A 25127-nucleotide genomic window follows, 5' to 3' on the forward strand; every position below is an offset into this window, starting at 1 on the left:
TAATCTCAATTTGTCATTCTGAAATGGCATAGCCCACCATGAGTGGCACGGTGGTTAATTGCCTTGGGAGTAGAACTTGCTTGCAAGAATTTCCCATAAAGAATCAGAAAATAGCACCTTGGGTCAAGAAAGTGCTTGTTATCAGAGGTCTAAATGCCTAGTTATAATGCTCAAACAATAAATTCATGTGTTAGAGGATGCATATGAGTTGTGAATGCCCAATATTGGAAATGTTTGATTCCTCAAAAGAAAGGGTAAAAGTTTAGGTCATCAAGCTATTGAAGTATATTTGGGATGCTTTTGAGGGTCATTTGATGCCATGATATATGTATTTATAGAAATTGTAAAATGCTATGGTTGCATTGACAAATGCATGATTTGATGCCCAAGAGTGGACTATTGGATGTCAAAATTGATGCTCTTGAATGCTAAAAAATAGATCAAGTTTAAGCACTTGTGGTAAAGGGTAAATTTTAGATTTGGATGCTATATGCCTCACATGAAGTGAGTGAAAATTGGTGTACAAAATTCAAAAAGTTGCCAAAACTTTTGGAGTGGTTGAATTGTATTTGGAAGCAAGCTTGTGAATCAAGCATGGTTGAAACCTTTCAGATTATGCAAGCTCTGCATGAGAAACTCACTAAAGACAACTATATTATTTGGTCCTATTGCATGAAAATTTTTCTGATGGCCAAAGGAGTATGGGGTTTGATTACGGGGAAGATGAATGCCCCGAATTACCATGGGAGGAACCAATGAATATATGTATGTATGTATGTGTTTCATAAACTCTCATTCTGCATATCAAGAAGGCCAATACTCCAAAAGAAGATTGGGATATAATTCAAAAAATGTATGGTACAACCACTGAAGCTTGCGAAAGGGTTGCCAATTTTTGGCCATTTGGATTTCAACCATGTGTGTCCAACATGTCAGTTTGCTAAGCAAACACATTTTCCATTTCTGTATCCTTTGGAAATAGTGCACTGTGATATTTGGGGTCCTATGGATAATGTAACCCTAGGAGAATCAAGGTATTACATTACCTTTATAGATGATTTTAGCTGCGTGAGATGGGTATAGTTTTTGAAAGCAAAGGGTGATGTTTTCAAAGTTTTTGCCAATACAAAAGAATAGTTGAGAAGGAGCTTGGGTGTCATATAAAATGCTTCCACATGGATAATGGGGAAGAGTTGTGTTTCATCTGGGCTACCTCAGCCTTGAGCTCCTTTTCTTAGTGTAGTATGGCATGGAGTGTCTGTAGAGTGAGTGGACCATAATATCTTTTCAATTTGCTACCATTAAGGTAGACGTTCATGTCGACTCCATCTAGGGTGGCTATTTGGCATGCACTTTATGGAGTAATCTCCACTTCATGGTAGGGACCCATGCCCCTATGTAGTTCCAGGTCCCCCTCTTTGAGATCCTTGTTCTTGAGGTTGCGATCAAACCATTTTTTACGCCTTGCCTTCTCCACTCAGAGGCAACACGCTACATGCAATCTTGTCTCATCTAGCCATTCAAGATTTATTAGGTGCTCAACTAAAGCATTTTCGATGAGCCTCTCCTTAACTGTGATGCAAAGGCTGGGCACTACATACTCCATCGACATATGGGCACTACATACTCCATCATCATAACTGCCTCCACCCCAAGACGTTTGGTAGGCCCACAGTGCTACAATGAGCTTGTGCTCCCCATCGATAGGATTGGATTCAATTACAAAAGTGCAACATGTTTTGTTTGAGCTTTTGGCTAGGCCGTTTGCTCTAGGATAATACGACGTAGATTTCCTATATATGATCATGAATTCACTAGTCATAATCGCTATTGTTTCATTGAGAAAATGAGTTCGTCAATCGCTGACTAGTCTTAAGGGACACCCAAACCATGTGATTACTTGTTCATATAAAAAACTTAACTGTGGACCGTGCATTAGCTTTCTTTGTGGCTTGGCCCTCCACCCATTTGGTGAAATAATTTGTAGCCATAATGATGTACCTGGCTCCCATTCTTTTAGCTGTTGGGCTTATGGACCAATAAAATCTATGCCCCATAGATTGGTTGGTTAATATTCCTATTAGGGGCATCATATCCACTTTATGGGGAAATTTCACTCTTTGGCATGGATTGCATCGTTTGACAAACTTGGTTGCATCCCCGAAGAGTGTTGGCCACCAAAGGCCTACCTCAAGCACCTTACGTGCTATAATGTCGGCGGCAAAGTGACGCCTGCTATTTCCAAATGTGCTAATGTGCTTCCTCGAGCACATCCACTACTCGTGTTTGTACACGCATCTACACATAATGCCATATTTTCCCATGCGGTGGAGTTGGCCTATGATTAGTTGGTGCGGCGTTGCGTCATTAATGAGTTTGGGGTCTCTATCCTTCTTTGGGACTTTATTGACAGGTAACCCATTTGCCAGGTAGTGGCCTATTTTAGCTGCCCGTTCCGAAATTATGCCAATGAGAAATAAGGGAGCATCTAGGAGGTCATCCTCGACTCCTATTGGAGATTCTCTATTAAGAATACTCGAGAGGTGGTCGGCTAGGACATGGGTCTTTCCTTTATGCACCACGACTATGAAGTTGAACTACAAGAGGATTAACATCCACCTTGTTACGCATCCCGTCATGTAGGGCTTATTAACCAGATATAGCAGTGCCTGATTATCAACAAAAAAGACGAACTTGTTGGCTAACAACAAGTAATGCATAAACTTAACTGTACAAACCATGGCTAGACCTTCCCTCTCTGTTGTAGTGTAATTATCTTGGGCATCGTTTGATTGCCGGCTGGCAAAGTGCACGGGGTAGTCCAAGTTGTACTCCCTATTGGGATATGTGTGATCAAGGGCTTGCTAGGTGCATGTGTGCATCCACTAGTAGTCATATGGTTGTGTGTGCATGTGTGTAAAAGAGGCATACTTAGTGCCATAGGCCATGACATAAGTGATGATGTAATGCAAGGGCTTCCACATGGGGTGGTACCTATAATTGTGGAGTTCCTATGATTTAGGAGTTACCTCCTTTGATGTAGGAGAGGTGCCATTGATTCAGGCCACCCTCTCTCCCATTCTATAAAAGAGCCCCCCACACAGGTAGACATTGGTAGTTCACATCCAAGCACAAGCATGAACTTTATAAAAGTAGAAAAGAAGTTAAAAAACCAAGTTCCCAACATCACGTGGAACTTGATAGTTCCATGTGTAGAACCACATAATTCAATGCATGGAATTGGGGGTTCTATGCATTTGAGCTCAAATGGTGTAGTGATTGTGGAGAAATCACACAAATATCAATCGAAATAGGTGCATCTCTCCATTATAGACACTGCCCTTGAATAATATATCAAGTGGTAAGACCTACTCAATATCATGTCTTCACAAGGTGAAAGAGTTGCCTAAAGGTATTTACTGTTCATAGTGACATATATAGAAGATCATCACGTTTCATTGGGTGCTCTACCCTGACCTTGATGTCTAAAAAGATTGTAAGTGATGAGCTTGGATGTGATATGATGAAGATGCTATGTTGTGGTACCAAGATACAGCTTAACAAGAAGTTCACCATCATGAAAAAAAGGAAAGTACAATGGATAGTCCAATATGAAAAGGCCCTTGCTATCATAGCATTGGGACTTAGTAACTCATACATTCATCACATTGATGGGTGTGAGATTTCACATGAAGTTTGGGTGCAACTTGAAAAGATATTTGGTGCACAAGATTTACTCAAAAGTCTTCTAGATGAAGAGTATAGCAACACTTTTACATCGAACTTGGTGGATATTGAAGCTTCTCTTTTGAAAGAGGAGAGAGATGGTTCCTATTACAACTCCAAGGAAAGTGAAGCATATCTTGTGAAGAAGGGCTACATCAACAATGAAGAAAATATAGTGAAAGAGAGAACTCCATCAGCAAATGAAGTCACAAACTTTGTGGTAGAAGATAAAGACTTTATCTTTTGAGCTTTTTTTATCATCACTTGGTTAATTTTGAGGTTCTCAGCCTGGAGTAGTACTCATGTCTTGGTTATGTTTGTCCCTATAGTCTTTCAGTAAATCACCTCTGGTCACCATGTGATGTAGGCCATGTGATATGTGTTTGCCCCCATGCTACCTCTTGCAGACATGAGAAACTAGGTCTACACAAAGGCCTAAGATTAATCCTTGTACATGCAAGGGAGATAACCATTTGGGGGAGTCTATCCCATTTTTGTAAACCTTGACCCTTGGGCACCTTTGCTAGCATGAGATCCTAGCCATAGATTTATCCTTTCCGATGGGAAACGCTCACGGAACTTGCAAATCCTTGAACAACACAACACCACCCTTCGAAAATACGCACAAACTCTCAAAACTCACAAACGAAAGAGACAGAACAAGCGTGTTGGATGCAATCTCGCCCCATAGGAGTGGTGCTCTCCTTCCACCTCCTATGTATTTATGTATATTTCCTCAAAAAGCTTCCGAGCAAAAATCATACAAAAGCCCCTATGCTTTCCTCCATACACCCTTTTACAAAAAGCCCATCCACCTTCTAGAATAGCTGGCTTTTTCTAAAAATAAGGCTTTTTCTAACTTTAGTTTGTACACTTAGCCAAGCCACTAATATTCCAAAATCCAAATATGTACATAAGCTTTTGTAATATCAAAATTAGGCATAAGCCTTATTCATCCCCGCATCACTGAAGTTGTGCCTATGTGCCCAAAATATGGCGGATCATGCTTGCCAGATGCCATTGCCCGATCAATTACTCTTTCCTGGATTCACACGATCAATAGTAATGAAATATTTCAAGCATAAGATAACCTTGGAATTAATTACCACAATCAATCAACCTTTCAGTATTATAGCAATGCAAAATCAATAAATCACAGATGAATGGTGCACACATGCGACACATACCATCTCATGGTGCACCTGATGCTACACATGAATAAAATCGTATGGATGGTGCACACATGCTACACATACCATCATCGTGTAAGTGGTGCACACATGCATCACTACAGAATAGTGAGCACACATGCATCAGTTGCACGACAAAAATGTTGGATCTCATTAAACTAAATATTGAAGGATTAAATTAATGGGATAATTCCAATTCTCGTAACATCCCTCTTGCTTGAAATCGCAATTGCCCTCAATTGCGCGACAAAAATTTAGTCAGGAAATCAGGGTATCGGTCTTTCAAATGCGTTAATAAACTTTCTTTTTTTCTCTTTTTGGTCCTCATATCTGTAGTTTACAAAGTTATCTGCCTTAGGTAGGTGTGTATCTAACTAGTTCACTTCAAAAATTTACAACATTAAAAGGTTTTTGAGATCAATTCCATTTGGTGGCCCACGGTTAAGAACATGGACCTATAGGGTATCATAGGTTCATAAGCACTCCAATGGACTCATGACTTCATGGCAGCCACATTTTTTTCCAAGAAGCCGGTGGGTCTCGTCCCATGGGTCAGTTTTTTTAAGGATCCCATTACAATACTCGCATTTTGAGTTTCTTGAGGTGGATGCAGCTGTAAAAGAGAGAGTAGTCATGACCAAAGTGCTCGAGGTGTTTGAGGAACCACCAAAGAAGAGAGAGAGAGAGAGAGAGAGAGAGAGAGAGAGAGAGAGAGAGAGAGAGAGAGAGAATCTATTAACATTTGTGGCAGATCTCACGGGTCTATGAGACAAAGTATAAAACCAAAAAGTGACTTACTACATATGAATAACCGGATAGTTGGGAGAGTGCACAAGGCTCAACTCCACCCAAGTTATTGCATGGCATAGCTACATTCTAATGCTATCATAAGTGCCCTTTGTAACAGCCTTTAAAACTGAGACTCTTTGGGTCTAGATTTGAAGTCTTGCGTGCCCATCTCTATAAACCACCCATTTGCTTGCTTTGCATGCTTCTGTTACGTTGGTGAGTTAATTGTTTCTTTGTTTGAGTTGGATTGGAGTGAGCTTCTCAGATATCCAAATCTTTATACCCTTAAGCTTATGTTTTGTTCGAGGATCTTAACTTTTGCCACCCTCCCTCTGAAGTAGACTTGTGCTTGACTGCCATTTTGATAGTATATTGCATATATACTTTTTATCCCATTCAACTTATGATACTTCCTTCTTAAGACATATGATTATGTCATCTATGTCTTTCTCCTAATCGTCATGAAGGCAACCCTCTTTCAGTCCCCCAATGCTTAATATTGTATGAAGGCAACCCTCTTTCAATCCCCTAAGGCCTAATATTGTCTTATTGTGTGCTTTGGCTTCCTGCTCTTTTGGTTCCACGTAAAGAGCCACTCTATTGGCTTTGTTGCTGGCAACAAGAGCCATTTCTTGCTTGATTGAGCTCACTTAAGTACTGATCATATCCTTAATCATGGAGACAAGTATCAATGTCGGTGGAGATGCATTACACTTGTGTATAACCTTTGCAGTTTTTTCTTGCTTCCCATTACTCTCCATATCTTGCACTTTTCTCCTAAGGGCTGCAGGTTGAAGCTGGAGCTCTTTGATTTATTGCTACAAGTAATAGATTTGCTTCGATGGGCCTCGAATGATCCTTTGTCTCAAATGAGTCTTTGCATCATAGGGAGTGGGAGTTGATAAAGCTGTAATGGCGGAGTATAAGGGTTTGTTGACTAGAATTGAGGTAGCAGATGACTTCAATTGCCATATTGGCGTGCATAAATTTGAGTATCCCAATGCTGCAACTAACCCCGAGGTTGGGCTGCGGGTTCAACCCAACCTAGGGTGGAGGTTTGGAATTTTGAACCTTAGAGTTGACCTAAAATTGAACGAAGGGTATTGAATTGAACTGAAAGTTGAGTTGTGTGGGTGAGACTGAGAAAAACGCTGAGAAAAGGAGCTATGAATTTACGAGCTGATGAGCTATGAACACCACAAACTCAACCTATATTTAAGCTACCCGCGACTTGTGGCGACGCTTCGTGTCTTCTCAAGCGACGCCGTTGGAGTTTGTTGTCTCCTAGTTGTTGGTGACATTCGAAAGGGAGGCGGGGAGAGATGGTGTTAGGCGGGGGAGAGTTGTTGTTGGGCGACTGAGGGAGGAGAGCTGCTTGGTGATTGAGGGAGAGATGCTAGTTGGCTGAGAGAGCAGAGCGGCTGAGGGACAGCTGATAGGCGGCAGGGGGAGGTTGAACGAAGTTGAAGTGGAGAGGTTGAGCTGCTAGGCGGCTTAGAGAGAGTCAAAGTCGAAGCCACCGCGTATGTGGAGGGTGCCACAAGGTGAGTGGGTGGGTGTTGGAGCTAGCTCCATAGCAATGCAAAGCTTAGAGGTGGGGTGGCAAGGTAGGTGGTTATGTCCAAGGCAAGTGCATTGTAGTGCACAACTTTGGGGTGGGTGGAAAGGGGGCAAGGGGCTTTCCTTATTGCAATCAATTATCACCATAGGAGGGGATTAGCACATATTTTGATACCTCCCATGGGCCTAGCATCAAGTATAAGAACTGACTACACGCAAAGGGCCAGCTCAACACGAGGGTCACATAAGATAGTCGGAAGGCCAATTTGAAAATTGCGCAAGGTATGATCAACCACAACCAAGTCACCCCAATGTGCAGCCACCAAACACTGCCAGTGATGAGTAGTCAAAAATTCTGCACCATGCCAAACAATAGATAGCTAGCCCCTTCATTGCCAGCAGTCGCACCACAAGCTTGTAGACAACCACCATTAAGTAGTGCCGCTAAACGATTACATCGCACAATCCACTAGAATTGTACCTAGCTCTGATAGCATGTTAGAGCAAACGCTGCTAGCCACTCCAATATGTCACAAGTGCCTATGAGTTCAGGGGGTCTCAATCCCCTGCCTCCTAGCCACACATCCTTGAGAGCCTCTTGAAAATTCCTAGGAGGAATGCTGTGGAGTGCCCAAATGTTTCCATATAGTCAAGGGTTATCCAATTACACAGTTGCTTATGGGGTCAATAACCCCTTTACTCCACATGCCATATCGTGTGCAAGGGCCTACTTTACTGTTTTTCTTAATTCAATCAATTACACACCACACAAGGGCATTGGCACATATTCTTAGGGATGGGGGTGGGTGGGTATGTGGAGGGAGTGGCAAGTTGAGTGATGGATCAACGCATGTGGAGGGGTGAATCAAATATTTTATATTTATTAGTTCTTATTACATATGTTGATAAAGAGGTTGATGAGATAGGTGGCCCTCACATGAATTTCTCAAATGATATAAGTGATTACATGTTGCAAAATGAAGATGACACTCGTTACAATGTCACCTTGGCTTTCTAGAGATGACAATGAGCATTGAAGCACCACTATTGGGTTAAAGCAACTCTAGAGAATAATAAAGAAAATGAAGATTTATTTATAGAAAGAGGCTTATCTTGATGATAGCAAGCCACAAATGAATATTTTCTATAGAAGACCTAACGATTTGATGGAGAAGATACTTGATAGGAGCATAGTTGCCTCATGCCCCTTCCTCACAAGCTGCCTAGTAGTAACTTATTAACTTTGGGTTAGGTGTTAAAAAGATTATTAAGTTATTATCTACTTCATTTATCACTTGAAGTGAGAAAATCCATGATCATTAGTTAAGAACAGACAAGGTAGATTTGTTAATGTGCTAAACATTTATTTTTTTAAAAGGGAGACAACTTGGAGAAGGTTACATTAGCTACACATTCAATCATGCTAGCTTGGATTAGAAAGGATAATGCCTTTAAAAATTAGGATGTACAAGGTTGGATTTTTACAAGCATAGTTATATGATGGCGTAGAGAAGACCATCACTTGATGGTAGTGTTGTTACTACATCACTTTCTTCTTTCTTACCACCAGATTCATGGGATAGGTGACAGCACTTACCACACCTAGATCCTTCATATAGGACCTTGATTCAGTCCTTTCCATTTGCAACAAGAACACTTTGGAGTTTTTGTAACAATCAAGGCTATGTTCATGGTCGTGGTAGATGCTCCCCCATTTTCTTTGTTCAGCAATGAAAAACGATATATTGATTTACTTTTTCTTAAGTCTTTGGTTTGTTATCTTTCTTGCTGAGAAATTGAGATGAATGTAAATCAAGAAAGATAACAAATCAGACTTAAGAAAAAAGTAGATATTTGCATTTATAAAAGGTAGTATTGAAAGAATTGTGTCCCTTTGCAACATTCTATTAATTTTCCCAAAAAGGAAACTATTTAGCAAGTTTACAGTGATTGCTCATAATTTAACATCCACTCATCTTTCTCTGCATGGTATCTTTCTTTTACAAATTTATCTTTTCCTACACCAAAAGCTAACATGGTAACATGATTTTTAATACTATGTGAGACATCATGTCTCTAGACCCCTCAAATCTTCTCCTAAATAAATTCATTACATGTAAAAAACATCACATTTATAAGATCTTGACTCACCCATCCAACGAATTGTCAATTCAATGTTCCTTGTTTTTTAATGAGCCTACTAGTGCCAATTTTTAGGAAACCATGGTAACAAAGGATGAAAAGATATTCATACATAATTGCTAGTTTGAGTGAAGCCCTTAAGTAGGCGAGAGCTTGCATTTTAAGTAGTAAGTCATGATAAATTGACCCACATCCATGAGTATTCATGCAAAATAAGAACACAAGATTAAAACAAAAAGGATGACTTAATTGGATGCTAAGGAGTAGCTTACATGTAGAGAGTAGGCATAGACATCCTATATAATATTGTGTAAGTTAAAAAGAAGAGGGTATATGACTATGACATGGTTACTTGAGCTAATCAAGCTACATGTTAAAGACGATACCAAGCATATCAATAAAGGCAAAACATACTATTGTGATGATGTGTTATTAATTGTTTTCCCTTTTCTACTCTCCCCATGAATTGGATTATGCAAAAAGAGGAACCACATTCTCCTCTTTCATGCCTAGAACTGTTAAAGAGAAGATCATGTCATTAGCTTAGATATTTTAGAGACCTATAAGTCAACAAGCTAACAAAACATTACCAAAGATTTTGAAACATTTTCCAACACCCTAGTTGAATTCCTCTATTATTTGCCCTAGGCATTAATGAGCCTTACTTGCTTCAATGTCATTTGCTGAATTGAAATAAGTCTAAAGCTATCTTCACTTAACTATTATGAGGGCTTTCAAGTAAATTAATGATCATTAGCACGAGTTTTATAGTTAAGCTAGGCAAAACCACTCACCAACTGTTGATATTGCATTTGACCTTTCTTGAAGGGTGATATGTATGGCTTTGACAAGTCAATTAATTAAACGAGTGGTTTCACTTTTAAAAAACATGTGCAAGGGGGAGGGGACTCCTTTAATGACTTAATCTACGAGGTACATGTATTTACATGTTTCTTCTCATGGTCACATATCATGTGTTACTCTTCCGATCGGAGGTAAATAATTATGTATTGAAAGGAACAACAATGCTTCTTGGCATGTGAACTATGCAAGCAGTACGAACCTTACCCTGACTAGATATGCTACTAATATAAAGCACATAACCTAACATACTGTCCCTATATACATGCAAGACGGAGCAAAGTGTGATCCTCAACTTTAGCAAACTACGCTCTTCCAATAACTTATCATCTTTACATTGCCGCAATGCCTAAAAAATTGCTCTATATATGTGCTAGACAATATATATTTGCTCATTACAAAGATTTACAAACCCGCAAGGCCTTCACCTTCAAATTCATCTCATGCGTAGAAACCCCCGAACCTCTGCCAAAAAAGCGTAAAGGTTTTCTCTAAACCTTCGACGGTTTGCTCGATCAAGAGACGAAGTTACTTGATTACTGTTTATCAGCATGTGAAAGGAGGCTGCCAATCTGCTCTGTAGCATGACATAATGCTGTCCCTCCAGAAAATCCTGCGCTAACATCTGAAACAGAACCCTGGTAGTCAGAACCACAAAAAAAATATTTATCTATTGGCACATTTTTTATACACCCACTCATTTGTGTGGAAGAAAGAGAGTCCTCCTTCAGATACCTGATATACAGATGTATTGCAAAGAATGAGGGGTAGTAAAGCATCTGCTGCAGGGTCAACAAGCTCGTTGCTACAAAATAAAGGCATCATGTCAGAAATATGCAAAGCACAATTGCTAGGGCATGGATGGCACTATGCATGTGCACATGCAAGTGCGTGTTTATGTGTGTGTGGGTTCACCAATGTGTGTTTTTTGGGTGGGGACACTTTCCTTTTTACAAAATGTTTTTCTAATGCAAACTTTCTTTTACAAAAAAAAAAGTGTGTGTTTGGGGCTTTTTTTTTTGGGGGGGGGGGGGGGGCCGAGAGAGAGAGAGATTAAATTTTGTAAATTTCAAAAAAGCCTATGAGACTAATAAGTAGACAAATCCTATCACCCAACGCGCCCCAAGATGTTTTTTTGAGGGAGGGATGGAAGAGGGGGGAGGAGACGAGGGTTGGGGGGGGGGGGGCGGGGGAGGGGCACTGAGCGCATCACGAACATAAGAGTTGAGAACAATGATACACCGAGTGTGTGTCCGCTCTAGAGTGATAGATCATGTGCCTACCATAAATGAGATGAGTGCCTACCGTAAGTGGGATGAGCGTTTTTGTGAGAATCATCTGGGAAATAGAAAAAGGAAAGAAAGAAAGAGAGATATATTAACGTCCACGGGAGACCTCGCGGGCCTATGGGACAAAGCGCACAGAAAAGTGAACTCGTACAAGCCTCAGTGGGCTGAAGCAAAGGGTACGCTAGGACCCTTGCTGAGCACTAATCTATGCTAACAGAATCATAATCATAATCATAATCATAATCATAATCAATCAATCTATCCAGGCGTTGGGACAGAACCGAAGCCTAGTACAGTGACGGCTCTCTGGTGGGCTGCAAAAATATCTCGTATCTGCGTCTGTCGAGCTGTCTTGTGCTGTGACTGGGGGCGCGGTCTCCTCGCTCTCTAGACTCTCTAGGCTATGTCTAGAGTGATCCCTCGTCTCTATCGGTCTCCTCTGAGGAAAGCTGTGATAGGTCAGACCTCAATAGAGTGTACTTTGGGGGCTCTCTGTCGCACATGTGGCCTCTGCGTCCCTCTCTCGGCGGTACTGCTCATCTAGACTGCTCTCATATCGGCCAGCTCCTCTTCCTCCACTCCACTGTGTCCGGGGGCTGACTCAAATGTATAGAAGTCTGTGACGTGCCGCTGTGTCCAGTCACCCTCTATGTCCTGTAGTGGTCTGACCAACCCCTGCTGCTCTCTGATCTATCGTAAAAGCACCTCCCTCTGTTGCCGCATCTCCATCAGATAGAGTTCGATACATACCTGGTCATGGAAATGGATCAGTCGTGACAAAGGACCGAAGCCATTCCCCTCTATGTAGAGATAGTGGTAGCGTCCTCGAATCTCATAGTAGGCTGGCAAACACAAAGAAAATGCTCTTGTGTCTCAACCGCCCCCAGCGTACATAGCGTGCAGATCCGCTGCTCTCTAGCTATACCCGCTGCTCTCCCTGCCTCAATCCTCAGCTGATAGGATGAAACCCGCATCTGACCAATGGCAATCGTCAGTGCATGAGATACTGAGATACTGGGGTTTGATAATGAATCCCTCCTCTGATACTCGCAGGAAGTGGTCGCGATAGAACTAGGTCTTGGTGGGGAGCTCCTGGTCCTCCCCCCAAGTTTGGGATGTGTGAAGTTGAAGGAGGTCTAACCGTATAATACGGTTGATCTCATCTCGCAGGATCAACTCAGGAGCTGCATCCATGCTGTACTGAAAGGGAGGAAGCTTATCCATCTGGATACCGTGCCTGGCAAACCATGTAGATATGCGTGCATACCATGTGTCTACCTTGGTCTCTGCGAGTCGTCTGGATGACTCTAGGGACAATCTCGGAAGTCTCCAATGGGGTAAGTCCCACACCCTGTGGATGAAAGTCACTGTCTGAAAGATGGCATCAACCTGGAGAGGTGTCATGGCGAACTCTGCCTGTACTATCTCATGTGGAACTGAGGGCTTACATCGGATCATCCTGGATCCCATCGTCACTTGTAACCGCTCGAAGCTCCTCCAATCTGTCCTTGGAGGATAGCACCTCCAGAAAGGTGTTGCATACATGACAATTGGTCGCACTAGTGTGTCGAAAAGCCAACCCTTCGTTGGTGGATCTTGGAAGTGCGCCTGGAAACACTGCCGCTCTAGTCTAGCCAAAGCACTACGCCCTCGTGTGAGTCGTGCCTGAGCTGCATGTTTCATCGTGAAGATGGGTCCTGTGAAGACTGCTCCCAGATATGTGTATGACTGCACTTTCTCCACTAGATCACCACGATAGGTGAAAGTGAGTCGGTTAGTCACTGCCCGTGAGGTGTTGAAGATCATAACCTTAGTTTTCCCAAGGTTGACCGTCAGATCTCTCTCTCTGCAAAACACCTCCAAGGCACCCAGATCTCTCTGTAGTCCCTCTGCTGAAGAGAATATGAGGACTATATCATCAGCATATAACAGTATCTGTATGAGGAGATCCCCTAGTGATGAGCCCTCACCACCTAGGCGATCTATGAAAGATGTGATCTCATCAATGTGGAGTCCAAAAAGAGTCGGTGAGAGAGGGCAGCCTTGCTTCACCCCAATGGTGCTCTCGACCCACTCTGATAGGCTGCCTCGGGCACGGACCCTGCCTCTGACTGACTCATATAAGTTCATCACGCTCCAAATCAGTATCTCTGGGATCTGCATCTCCTGTAGTCTCCTGATTATGCGGGATCGTGGAACAGTGTTGAAGGCCTTCGAAAGTCTACGAAGCATGTGTAGACTTTCTGATGTCTGGACCTCACCTCCTCAATGATAGCCCTCAAAGTGAAAATGTGATCCAGAGTAGAGTGCTGCCTCCTGAATCCTGCCTGCCCCAATGCTCATTGCCCCCGTGCCTCTGTGTGACTACTGATCTCTCTCTCTAGCACCGATCCATAGATCTTGGCCAGTGTGTGGCCAATCATGAGGGTATGATAGTTCCCGGTGTCCATGGGGTCTCCTACTTTGTGTATCGGTACGATAGAAGTGGTGCTCCACGTTGGTGGGAAGCCGTGGCAAACTGCAAGGTTAAACATATGTGCAAGGATCGGTGCTAGGACCTCCTGTCCATGTGCGAAGTGCTCTGTCCGAAGACCTTCGTGTGCTTTCTGGTTGTGGAGCTGGCGAAGTGCAGCCCGCACGTTCTGCGTGGCGAATAGATGACAAGTAGTGGGCCTAGGCATAGTGGACATGTCTAGCGGCGTCTGCCTCGGGACATCATATAAGGAGCATGCATAGGTGTGCCACACATCCGGATCGGTGATGGGGATGGGTGGCTTTCCCTCCGCGAGGAATCCCCACCCAGTGGTTGGGTCTCCTCTGCGAAATGATTTGATGATCTCATCCATCCTATGTGTGAGGAAGGCTCGTCTCTTGCGACGTGTCAGTCGCTGAAATATCTTGTGTGCTTGGTGTGGCGTCAACTGACCCAAGGCTCGCTCCCGTGTGAGGTGGGCTCTCGCTCCCGAGGTCTAGATCAGCCTCCAATAAGGCTGGAAGCTCTCTAGCTAAGTGGCACACATACATTGGATCAAGAGCACATTCAAAGTGGATTTGGGTACGGGTAGCAGTAGGAACTCTTCCTGTGCCTGGTGTAGAAGCAAGAACATCGAAGGCCAGATATGAGTGGTCAGCTCCAAGTGGGGGGGGGTATGGTGAGGTCATGTATCCGTGAGACAAAAGCCAGTGGGCCCAGTAGGTAGTCCACTGCACCTCCATGTGGGAAGCATGTGAATCCCTCAGATAATGGCCATCTCTAAAGGCCATTGTAGATGATGAGGTCATGGACAGTTCCCAACTCAATCAGGTGTTGCCCGTATGCTGTCACATGCGAAGCATCTGCAGAGAGTCTCTGAATCCGAAGTTCTACTACATCCAACTCTGGCAGCTGACACATTACACCCAAGAGCAGGCCCGATACACCCAAGAGCAGGCCCGCATTATACAGGAGCAGGGCACCCTTATCCAGGAACTCAGACACGACATCACACAGCTTTGAGAGGAGCTCGAGACCCTCAGAGTAGCGCCTGGAGGAACCCCAGTCACAGAGAGGGAGGCACAGATAGCCACGATACAATCGGCTATAGCAGAGACGACTAGATGGGTGGACGTGGCGAAACGAGAGCCCGCAAAGGCAACCGTTTCAGCCGCCATACAGAAGCAGCAGCAGAGGGCTTCGAAGGCCCTCAACATCCGGGTACGAGGGATCATGCAAGACAGCACCAGCACCACTACAACGCCCATGGAGGAGGCGATCACCTTTGTGACCACCACCATGGGAGTGCCCGACCATGGCATAGAGGGAGCATGGCGTGTTGGGAGAGATCCCAACCGAGAGCAGCCCCTAGTCATTCGCTTCAGAGATTCACATGCTCGACTAGCGACACTCCGACGCCAAGCCTCTCTACGAGAGCATCCCACCCTGTCCATGGACGAGGATTTGACACCACTATAAATTGAGGAGCGACGAGTTCTTCTGCAACAGCGGGATGTTGCCCGCACGGAGGGGAAATGGGCCGTGGTCCGAGCTACACCATTTGGAATTGTAATGGTACCTTATGGTTAGACCCAGGGAACTTTTCGGAGTCTTATACAGGACGAGACATAGTCTTTTACACGGAGACACACCAGAGCCTAGAGCATCCACTACCGATAGTCAGTGGCTACACATGGGAGTCAGCCTTCAGGGATGAGACGAGGGATATAGGAGGAGCCGAGGATCAGGCGGGGTCGCAGTATTGTACAGGTCTTCCCTCGTTGGAGCCATCTCCATTGAGAGGAAGGACACACACTCCCGATTCATGTGGATCCGGATCCGATGCACAGACACTCGTGACCTTTTCATAGCAATATGCTACCTCCTACCAAACACATCCCACTTCGCCAGAGTGGCACGCGAGGAGGGTGAGACATCGCCATATGCACCCTTACATCAGGATATCCCAGACCTTTCAGCCCGCGGGGAAGTTCTCCTCCTTAGGGACTTCAACGCCAGGACGAGCACGTGCCAGGCACCACTCCTGGACTTTCGACACGACTCTATCATGCTACTAGACATGGACCTAGACGGAGCGGGTATGACCAGGACCTCATCGGACCAACACAGGCTTGTTACACCATATGGACACGCGCTCCTTGATCTGGGCAAGATGCATGATCTCATCATCTACAACGGGCTCGACCTATGGCCCTCCTCAGGTGGTTTTACTTGCTTTCCACACGGGGGGGGGGCACTAGTGTAGTAGATTACATCATGGGATCCCCTACGTTCACTTCATGTATCACCGACTTCACCGTAGCACCACTCCCTCCAGGAGCTGATCACACATACCTATTCTTCACTATCGCCACCCCACGCTTAGCCACACCACACACACCACATAGGAAGCACAACACCTACCACGACATCACAGGCACTCTCATATGTTATAATGCAGGCATTCAGTGGCCTCAGCAGGTGTTGAGATATCCTTAAATTTATAGTAGCAGGCTAGCTCTTTATAGCTTTTGTTGTCCTTGATGATCTCTTAGTGTAGGAGGGGCAAAAGAATGAAAGTGAGCGGGTTAGATATTACTTTGTCTATAGTGCTGTGAATAGCCGGTGTTGTCCTTGATAACCTCTCCACTAGACCACCACCTCTTGGTTCTGTACCCTACAACAATTGGTACCATGTGGAGTGCAAGGCTTATCGCCGACAGCTTTGATTTGAAACCAGATGTCACCTCCCGAACACACCAGACACAGTATGCAAGTACGTCTTGTACGTCGGAAGAAGCAAGCATTTCTTCGTCGAAATGAGGAGCTGCTGCACATCTTGTACAGCAGCAACATTTTTGGCGGAGGTTCCTTGAGCATAAGTCCCCATCACCCCTCACCGACACGAGAGTCTGGCACACGTATGCACACCATCTTTATGATGTCCCACACTAGCCCACTCCAGATCTGATACACACACCTCGCCCCACCACTCACCAGAGGGGGAGTCAAGGGAGACGCGACATTGAAACTGCACAATGGCTGAGCGAAGGATAACGAGGGACTATGCACTGAGTTTATCGCATATGGGATGGACACGTTAGCCTCGATCCTAGCAAAGCTATTCAATGACGCTGTTTGCCTTGGCCTCCCACGCACCTGGGCACTCAACACCATCACCCCAATCCACAAGGCAGGGGATCCCATGGACCCGAGTAACTACAAGACTATCATGATTGGACATGTGATGTCCAAGATCTATGCAGTTGTATTAGATGCATCGGTCAGCCTGTTCCCAGAGATGAGAGGGCTCAGAGCAGAGGGTCAGGCCGGTTTCAGGGAGACCATGGGACTATGGATCACATACTCACACTCAAGAGTATCATTGAGGAGGCCAGATCACGGAAGGAGAGGGTATATTGTTGCTTTGTGGATTTCCCCAAAGCCTTTGACACAGTACCTCGAGCTTGTCTCATCACACGCTTACAAACACTAGGATTTGATCAGGAGATAATCTGGGCAGTCATGGCACTGTATGACAGAGTCTCAGGCCGAGTTTGGACAGGTGCAGGTTAGTGGACAGATGAGATCCTGAGTACCATAGGGATGAAACAGGGTTGTCCCTTATCACCGACCATGTTTGGCCTCTACATCGATGAGCTTGAGACTTTCATGGGGGCGTTCGGAGGGACCGGTTGCTCACTTGCTGGGATCATCATTAGGATTCTTCTTTATGTAGATGACGTGGCACTCTTGTCGTCCATACCCCAGGGGCTCCAGCGACACCTGGATGCACTTCAGGCTTTTTGTTTATCCCATGATTTGGAGGTCAACCTTGGCAAGACCAAGGTCATGATCTTTAACACCTCTCGAGCAAACATGCAACGGAAGCAGGTTACTTTTACTTTCGGTGGATCACTAGTTGAGATCGTATCCTCATACACTTACTTAGGGGTCATCTTCTCCGGCCCGATCACGATGAGACCAGCGATGCAGGCCAGATTGGCAGGGGATACGCCTCACTAGCTCGGCTAGAGAGAAAATGCTTTCACTCCCACTTCCAGGACCCTCGGACCAAGGCTCTTCTCTTTGACTCCTTGGTCCGACCAGCTGGTATGTATGGCAGTCCTTGTTGGGGGCCTGACATGTCAGAGATAGAGTGGACACGGGTGGAGCGCCTGTAGATCCTCATGCTCTTACGGATGATCCGGAGGAAACCGTCTGTACCACATCACATCATTCAGGCCGAGTTTGGTGCTTCTCCACTCCAGCTAGATGCAGCCTTTCAGACCATCACATATCTACACCGGGTTAGATCATATGGGGACTGCACATCAGGGAGACAGAGGTTGCCATGGTTGGCTCTCGATTCCTCCATGAGATTGGTAGTAGAGGGAGACAAGCGATGCTGGTATGCACGGACTCACAGATGGTTTGTGAGACTAGGGTTCGACATCGATAGGATACTTGCTTTTTAGTACAGTTTAGATGCCCCTCGAGTACTCCCACCCACCATCCGGATTGGACCACACACCAACCAGGTCATTTGAGAGGATCTCCTGCAGCTACACACCTTTAGAACCTGGTTGGAGCCGAGGGAGCTCCCAGTGAAACTGAGTTTCTACAGAGATTACTGTCATCGTATTTCGGAGGAGGGATTCATCACACCACCGGGGTACACTGAGCTTTATATGCCTCACTTACTACGGATCTCCAGCGGACAGTTTCGGGTATCATCACACCGCCTCCGCATAGAGAGCGGCAGAGCAGAGGGGATTCCTAGGGAGCATCGCTTATGCATATTGTGCGACTGTCAAGAGGTTGAGTTGGAGGAGCATTTTATTTTCAGGTGCCCAGTGTACTACGAGATCCGAGGTCTCTAACACTGCCTCTTCAGAGACGGCTCTAGGCTCCTTTCCAGATTCCTCGCCTACCCAGATCAGAGATGCCTCGCGGCCTTCATTCACAAGGGGGTCCGACACAGAGAGTACTTACTCAGGCAATGGGGCTTGGCCACATCATCAGACATCTCTCAGAGCAGGATCACAGAGTTCTTCCCATCGAGTGACATTGATCGTCCAGTCTCTAGCCGCACACGTGACAGAGACCCCGACCCGATGACCGTAGCACGACACACAAGACATCAAGGGGAGACACAGATCACTCTGGGGGACCTCCCGTCACTGTTTAGACCTGAGATACGTCCCACGGGAGTCACGGTGGCTCTGGTCCTCTGTCGAGACTCGTCCAAGAGACGGAGACGCACGGGCGCCAGCGTCCCATCATCGGCTATGCACCACCAGGGCGACATGACATACGGAGGATTTCGCTCCGCTCTAGTCCTTTTCTTTTCTTTTCATTGTTACATCTAGATGTATTTGATTCTCTATGATCACACTTAGGGTTCAGCACGGGTGATGATGCTCGTTTCAGTAGCTCCACCCTGACTGTGATTTGTATCAGATTTTCTTTCCATCGGTCTTCCGAAGACTCTAATAATATTTCTTTCTTTCTTTCTTTCTCATATGTGAAGTCGAGTAAGCCCACTTGCCTCTCCCTTGTCCTTGCATTGAAATCCCCCAGAAGGAGGGTGTCTCCTTGTCTGGAGAACTCTATGATATCCTCATGTATCGTCTCATAAGACTGTGCCCCTCTGTAGTGACATCATGGGCATATGATGACGTGTGCGGAGGGAAATAGGATACTGCAATGAAGATAGGTCGGGCATCTAGTGTATCCACATGTGACGTGCATGTTCCTCTCTCCGTACCACAGATATGAGTGGCCTCAAGAGTGTTTTGAAAAGGATAGCCACACCTCCAAAGCCCACTATCTCTCGTCATTTCTTTCCTATGAGCAGACTCCCACGTGTATCCTGTCACTGTGGGCAGCCCTCTCTCTGGGCTCTCATGTGTCTCAGTGTAGAAGATGATGTCTCTGCCTGTGTATGTCTCCGAGAAGCCACCTGGGTCGGACCAAAGTGTGCCATTGCAGTTCCATACAGCCATACTCAGCTTGTTTTGTGCACTCTTCTCCCGGCTCTAGCACCGTCATAGTTCACCCTCTTCTTTCTCCCCTTTCTCCCCTTCTCCCTTGTCACCTCTGTCGGCTCTTTCTTGAATAATCACTTTGCCATCTCTGTAGGCAGCCCATTTCCCTGCCTCTCTTGCTGCCATAACCCGTACCATCCCATTCTCTCCAATGTTCCTGCTGCAACAGTGTGAGATCGTCATCCAAAAATATTCTGGTCCCTTTCAGGGTTGCCCTCATGCTCATGAGAGTGGACCTGTCCATAGCTGTTCGTAATTTCGTTACGAGTGGTCTTGTTGGAGCTTCAGCTTTACCAACCCTCCATGCTGTCTCGCATGTGAGGTTGACTCCCATTTTGGTGAACAAGCTCATAGCATCGGACATAGGGGTGTCTCCAACTGTTAGGCCTCTGACCAGGACATTCAAGGCCTTGCTGCTCCTCCTTTTCTCTTCCTCCAGGGCTTCAGAGATGATCTCTCTCTTGGGGGCTGCCGTACCCTTCTTAACCACATTCTTCCATTCTAGTATGTCTACGTTACCTTTAGTGATTTGCTGCGTGAACTCAACATGCTTCCCTTGTTCCCATGCCTCTTTCTCCTTTCCCATTCATCCTTCTTCCCTTTCTCCTTCTGCCATTCTTCTTGCATACACCCCCCTTGCTTCTTGATTTCATTCAGGGTCTTGTCAATATGCGTCTTTTCTGCCATCAATGCCACATTAGTGGTCTCGAGGCTATCGGCCTTTTCGATCAAGGCCAAGCAAATTTTGCTGAGGTGGGTCAATACCTCGGAGGTATTCTTTGGGGGTGTTCCTGCCATGTACACTTGCATTGCACTTTCAAGAGCCTTAACATAGCTCCGTGTCGTCATGCTGGTCTTTTCTTTTTACCCTGATCTCTGAGTTTCTTTTTCTGCAGAGTGGAGGCAGCAGCTCACGGGGGACCCTGGGGCATCATCTTCACCTCCGGTTGCAGTTCGGGGGGGGGGCTTCTCTGTTCAGTCACAGTCCGGGGGGCCTGCGTGCCCCTGGCACAGAATTTTGAGGGCCTTTATTGGCCCTGGTGCAAGCTTGTTGTATTGTTTAGGTAGGTAGGTAGGGTAGCTACTGTTAAACAGTAAAACTACTGCTAAACAGTTGGCGGGAGGTAGACTAGTGGCGGGGTAGGCAGTCGAGGGCTAAAGGATGTGGCCAATAGTAGGGAGGCGGGGCTAGGGACTGAGGTGGAGAGGTTAGGGGCTGAGGCGAGGCTTGAGGCTGAGAGGCGGGGCTAAGGGAGGTTGCGCAGCAGGCTAGGCTAGGGAAGCGGGGCTAGGGACTGGGGATGGGGCTAGGGGCTGGGGGCGGGGCTAGCGGCTGAGGCGAAGAGGATAGGAGCAGAGGCGGAGAGGCTAGAGGCTGAGAGGCGGAAAGGCTAGGGGAGGTGGCGCAGGCTGCTAGGCTAGGGAGGCGGTGCTAGGGGCTGGGTTGCGGGGGCAAGGAGCAGCAACGCAGTGAGAAGGAGCAGCATGGCGGGAGGCTGCTAGGCGGGGAGGGAGAGCAGCATAGTGGGGAGGGAGAGAGAGAGAGGGGAGGGGGGAGGGCAAGAGAGAAAGAAAGGTTTATTGAAATCCACAAAAGGCAAAAAATCTATGAGAACAAGTTTGAGTTACATCATGCGAAGAAATCCACAAAAGGCCAAAAATCTATGAGAACAAGTTTGAGTTACATCATGTGAAGAAACACCCCACTTGGGGGCAGGAAACGTCCTAAAAAGTTAGGAAACCCTGTTTCCAGGGTTTCCTATGGTTTCCAAAATTGAGACATTTCCGAAAAGCCAACAAGGGCAGATATTGACAAGAGATGATGGCAGGCTCTTGCATTATCATGGTGGGTGCATAGCGAAGGCTTTAGAAGTAACACAAGACTCAGATTAGACGATCTACATGGGTGATGACTAATTCATCAATGCACTATACGAATCGCATCTTCAAGGATCATCTGCTCCATGCCCTCCAAGAATCCAATTGCTTGCCTTGCGCACACGTCTAGCTTATATGGTGCATGTTTTTTTAAATTACTAGCTTCTGTATGTGAGCAGAAATATACTTTATTCACCCTACCCCTGCCGTTTCCTATTAACTCAAGTGGCATTTCAGAAACGTTTCAAAACTACCACGTTTCCTGCATGGAAAGGTTTCGTGCAACATAGAAACAAACCCCTAAGGATCTAGTACAAAAACTGAAACTGAAACTGAAGGAGGAACACTCCACATGAGTATAAGAAGTCTTGTCATGTAAGTGTTCAGAGTCCAGTTCAAGGCTCACTAGGGTCTCAATGTGTTGTCTCTGTAATATATTGGAGATCTGCTGCTGCTTTGCTATGTGAGACAAACCTGTGAACATCTGAGGTAGATCGATGCTATTGTGAAACTCTTCGGTTATCATGTTAATTGCCAAGGATGTAAACCCTGGGGCCTAAAGCCACCTTGAATTCATCATTGGACCAATCTTGGACGGCTTTGGTGAATCTCAACCATGGCCTAAGAGAAGATAGGTGAGGTCATCACTTGTCATGTCCAGCACAACATAAGTTAGAGAGGAAGTTAACCACACCAATTGTGGGAAAACACAAGTAGAAACCTATTGTAAGGGTAAGTAGTAACCACTGAATAAATATTGCATGCATAATGGTAAAGTAGTAACCACTTGCAATGAGATTTTATTTCATAAATTTGTAGGAAAAATATAGAAAAAACGAAGGACATCCCAAATTTATTTCATAAGTTTGTAGGAGACACCTGGTGAGCAATTATGGAATAGAGGAAAACATGGATATCCCAAACCACACTAATTAAATCTTGGTTATTAATAATTCATTCACATACAATGACAATATATAGGCCTTTCTACTGACTTACGAGTACAAAAGTGGTAACCACTGAATAATATTGCATGCATTATGGTTAGTAACCACTTGCAATAAGATTTTATTTCATAAGTTTGTAGGAAACACATAGGTGTGCCACACATTTGCCTATGACATAGCATAGCTAATACAACATGCAGATACATAAGTGTTCTTGCAATACCAACTAAGACAGCAAGACATCTAGTGCGTAAGATATGCCACAGTACTACATCCAGTTACCTCCCTTCAAGGCTTGTACAGATACAAGAAGATATAGACAGCACTTTCAGATAAGAAAGAGAATACGCAGATGTACAGCCAAAATAGATCTGATCTGTATAAGAATCTGTAAGTCCAAAAGTGTACCAACACCTGCAGCAAACATCCGCTGAGGTATTCGCCAACACGAGCTCTGTTTGCTGAACCCTTTGCTGTAGAACCCCTCCTGGATCACCACATGCCTTTCATGGGCTTCAGTAGCTTGCTGTAGGGTGGGCTCTGCATGCAGCTCCCTCCTGCTCACATGTGTACTCTCCTACTGCATGCAGGCATATACCAGTGGAGACCAATACAGGCTGAGGACTGCTGCTACACTGAACTAAGGAATGCCATCTGTGTGCCTGTCTGATGCTGTACGGCCCACCAGATGCCTGCCAGTCTACTGCAGGCCCTGTAAACATCCAACCTGGTCTGAAATCTGCTATGCCCCAACCTAACGACCCTGCCGAGCTGCCTCTGTCTGCTGCCAACCCGCACTGCTGCCTGGCAATCTGCTTCAGGCTCTGCCAACCCATACCAGGGCCTATAAATAGCCCCAGTCCAGGTGCAATGCCCTGTCCATGGGCATTTGGTGGTTCTATATACAGCACCATAACCAGACCTAAACATGGGCATATTCGCAGACCTATGGAGGGGTGGGTTTGGTGGCCCATGTGGCTGCCTCAGGAAGACTTTTGATTCCTGTTAACTGCCTATGTAGCAGTCTTCTCTCTCACTCCCCCTACCTGTGCCCTTGTGGCACAATCTGCACCCATTATCCTGTAGGCGTCAAGCGTCTCCCTCATTTGGGGGCCACAGAAGGGGAATTGACCCTAGACTTTCAACTCCCCCTCTCAATGACACATCATGGTCCGATACCCACTCTGTTGAAGAACCGCTCCATCAGCTCCCATGCAGAAGCTTTCGGGAACAACTAGAGGATGTCTTCATCATCTGGTCCACGAACCCGCACATCTAGTATATCTAGATCTTGCTCCGCATCGTACACGAACTAACTGATCCAGCACTGGTCCAAGTCACAAACACTCCGGAGTCTTTAAGATATCCAGACACCAACAGGTCTACCCAGTTGCCCCCCTCAGAAACTTGGAACAGACCAGACCTGTTTCAACCTGATCATCCGCCAGCAGTACCTACAACCTCAATGAGAACGTTCTGGCTGCTCCATGTAACTCTCCACCAACTGATCACTTTCCAGAAGCTCTGGAACTTCTTTTGGCAGCCTCCAGAACCAAGCTGACATTGAGCTCCACTCGAGTCTGAATCATGAGCCTGCCAACGTAACCTGTAATCCCTTCTGTTCCCTATTCAGTAACATGCCAATGATCCACCTGGAGAAACCTGCTCGTCATCTGCATTTTGTCTACATATCTATCTCCACAATGTCTGAGACACTAACATCTTTAGAAGACATGCAGAATGGCTCCAAATGCTTTTGTCTTGAGACTTCCTTCTCTGTATGTGTGGAAGGCTTTCACCCTCCACCTCGACAAACATCGTGACCAAAGCATGAATTGAAAATCCATATTAATGTTTAGAAAGATAACATACCCTAAACTGTCGTTTTCTTGGCACTAAACAGCATGTTCCACTGCTCCACATTCATCAGACCTGGTCCACTACAGCCTTGTTCTCAGCATGATCTGAGCAACATGTACCATTCATCACCTTCACAAAAGGCTCTGGATCCTTTGACCGCTGTTCTACGTCGGACGTGTGTAAAGTGATACCTGGATCAATGGCACCAATCTCAGGGCTACAAGGTGTAACCACCAAGAACAACTCATCTCTTACTAAATTAGCTGTATCTGACTCATACTCTTCCTTCTTGGGCTCCTCCTTTTTCTGTTCATTCGCGTTTTTCTTCCTACAATCTCCAGATTAGCATTTTCTTCTCCTCC

General features: G+C 45.5%; 1 protein-coding gene across 4 annotated transcripts in view; it reads right to left on the minus strand.

The window, feature by feature from the left end:
- Positions 1–10407: 10407 nt before the first annotated feature.
- LOC147891859 (uncharacterized) overlaps positions 10408–25127 on the minus strand; it is a 174778-nt gene continuing 160058 nt past the window's right edge. For all 4 annotated transcript variants that reach the window (XM_087387867.1, XM_087387868.1, XM_087387866.1 and 1 more), the window contains 2 exons: positions 11004–11073; positions 10408–10893 (listed from right to left, as the gene is read on the minus strand). In XM_087387867.1, coding sequence (XP_087243993.1) covers positions 10705–10893; positions 11004–11073 — 259 coding nt within the window. In that variant the 3' untranslated portion in view covers positions 10408–10704. The remainder of the gene's footprint in view (positions 10894–11003; positions 11074–25127) is intronic.

The sequence above is a fragment of the Dipteris shenzhenensis genome, chromosome 17 (genome assembly GCF_047967505.1).
Source record: "Dipteris shenzhenensis isolate YYH24624 ecotype China chromosome 17, Dip_SZ_1.0, whole genome shotgun sequence".
Classification (NCBI taxonomy): domain Eukaryota; kingdom Viridiplantae; phylum Streptophyta; class Polypodiopsida; order Gleicheniales; family Dipteridaceae; genus Dipteris; species Dipteris shenzhenensis.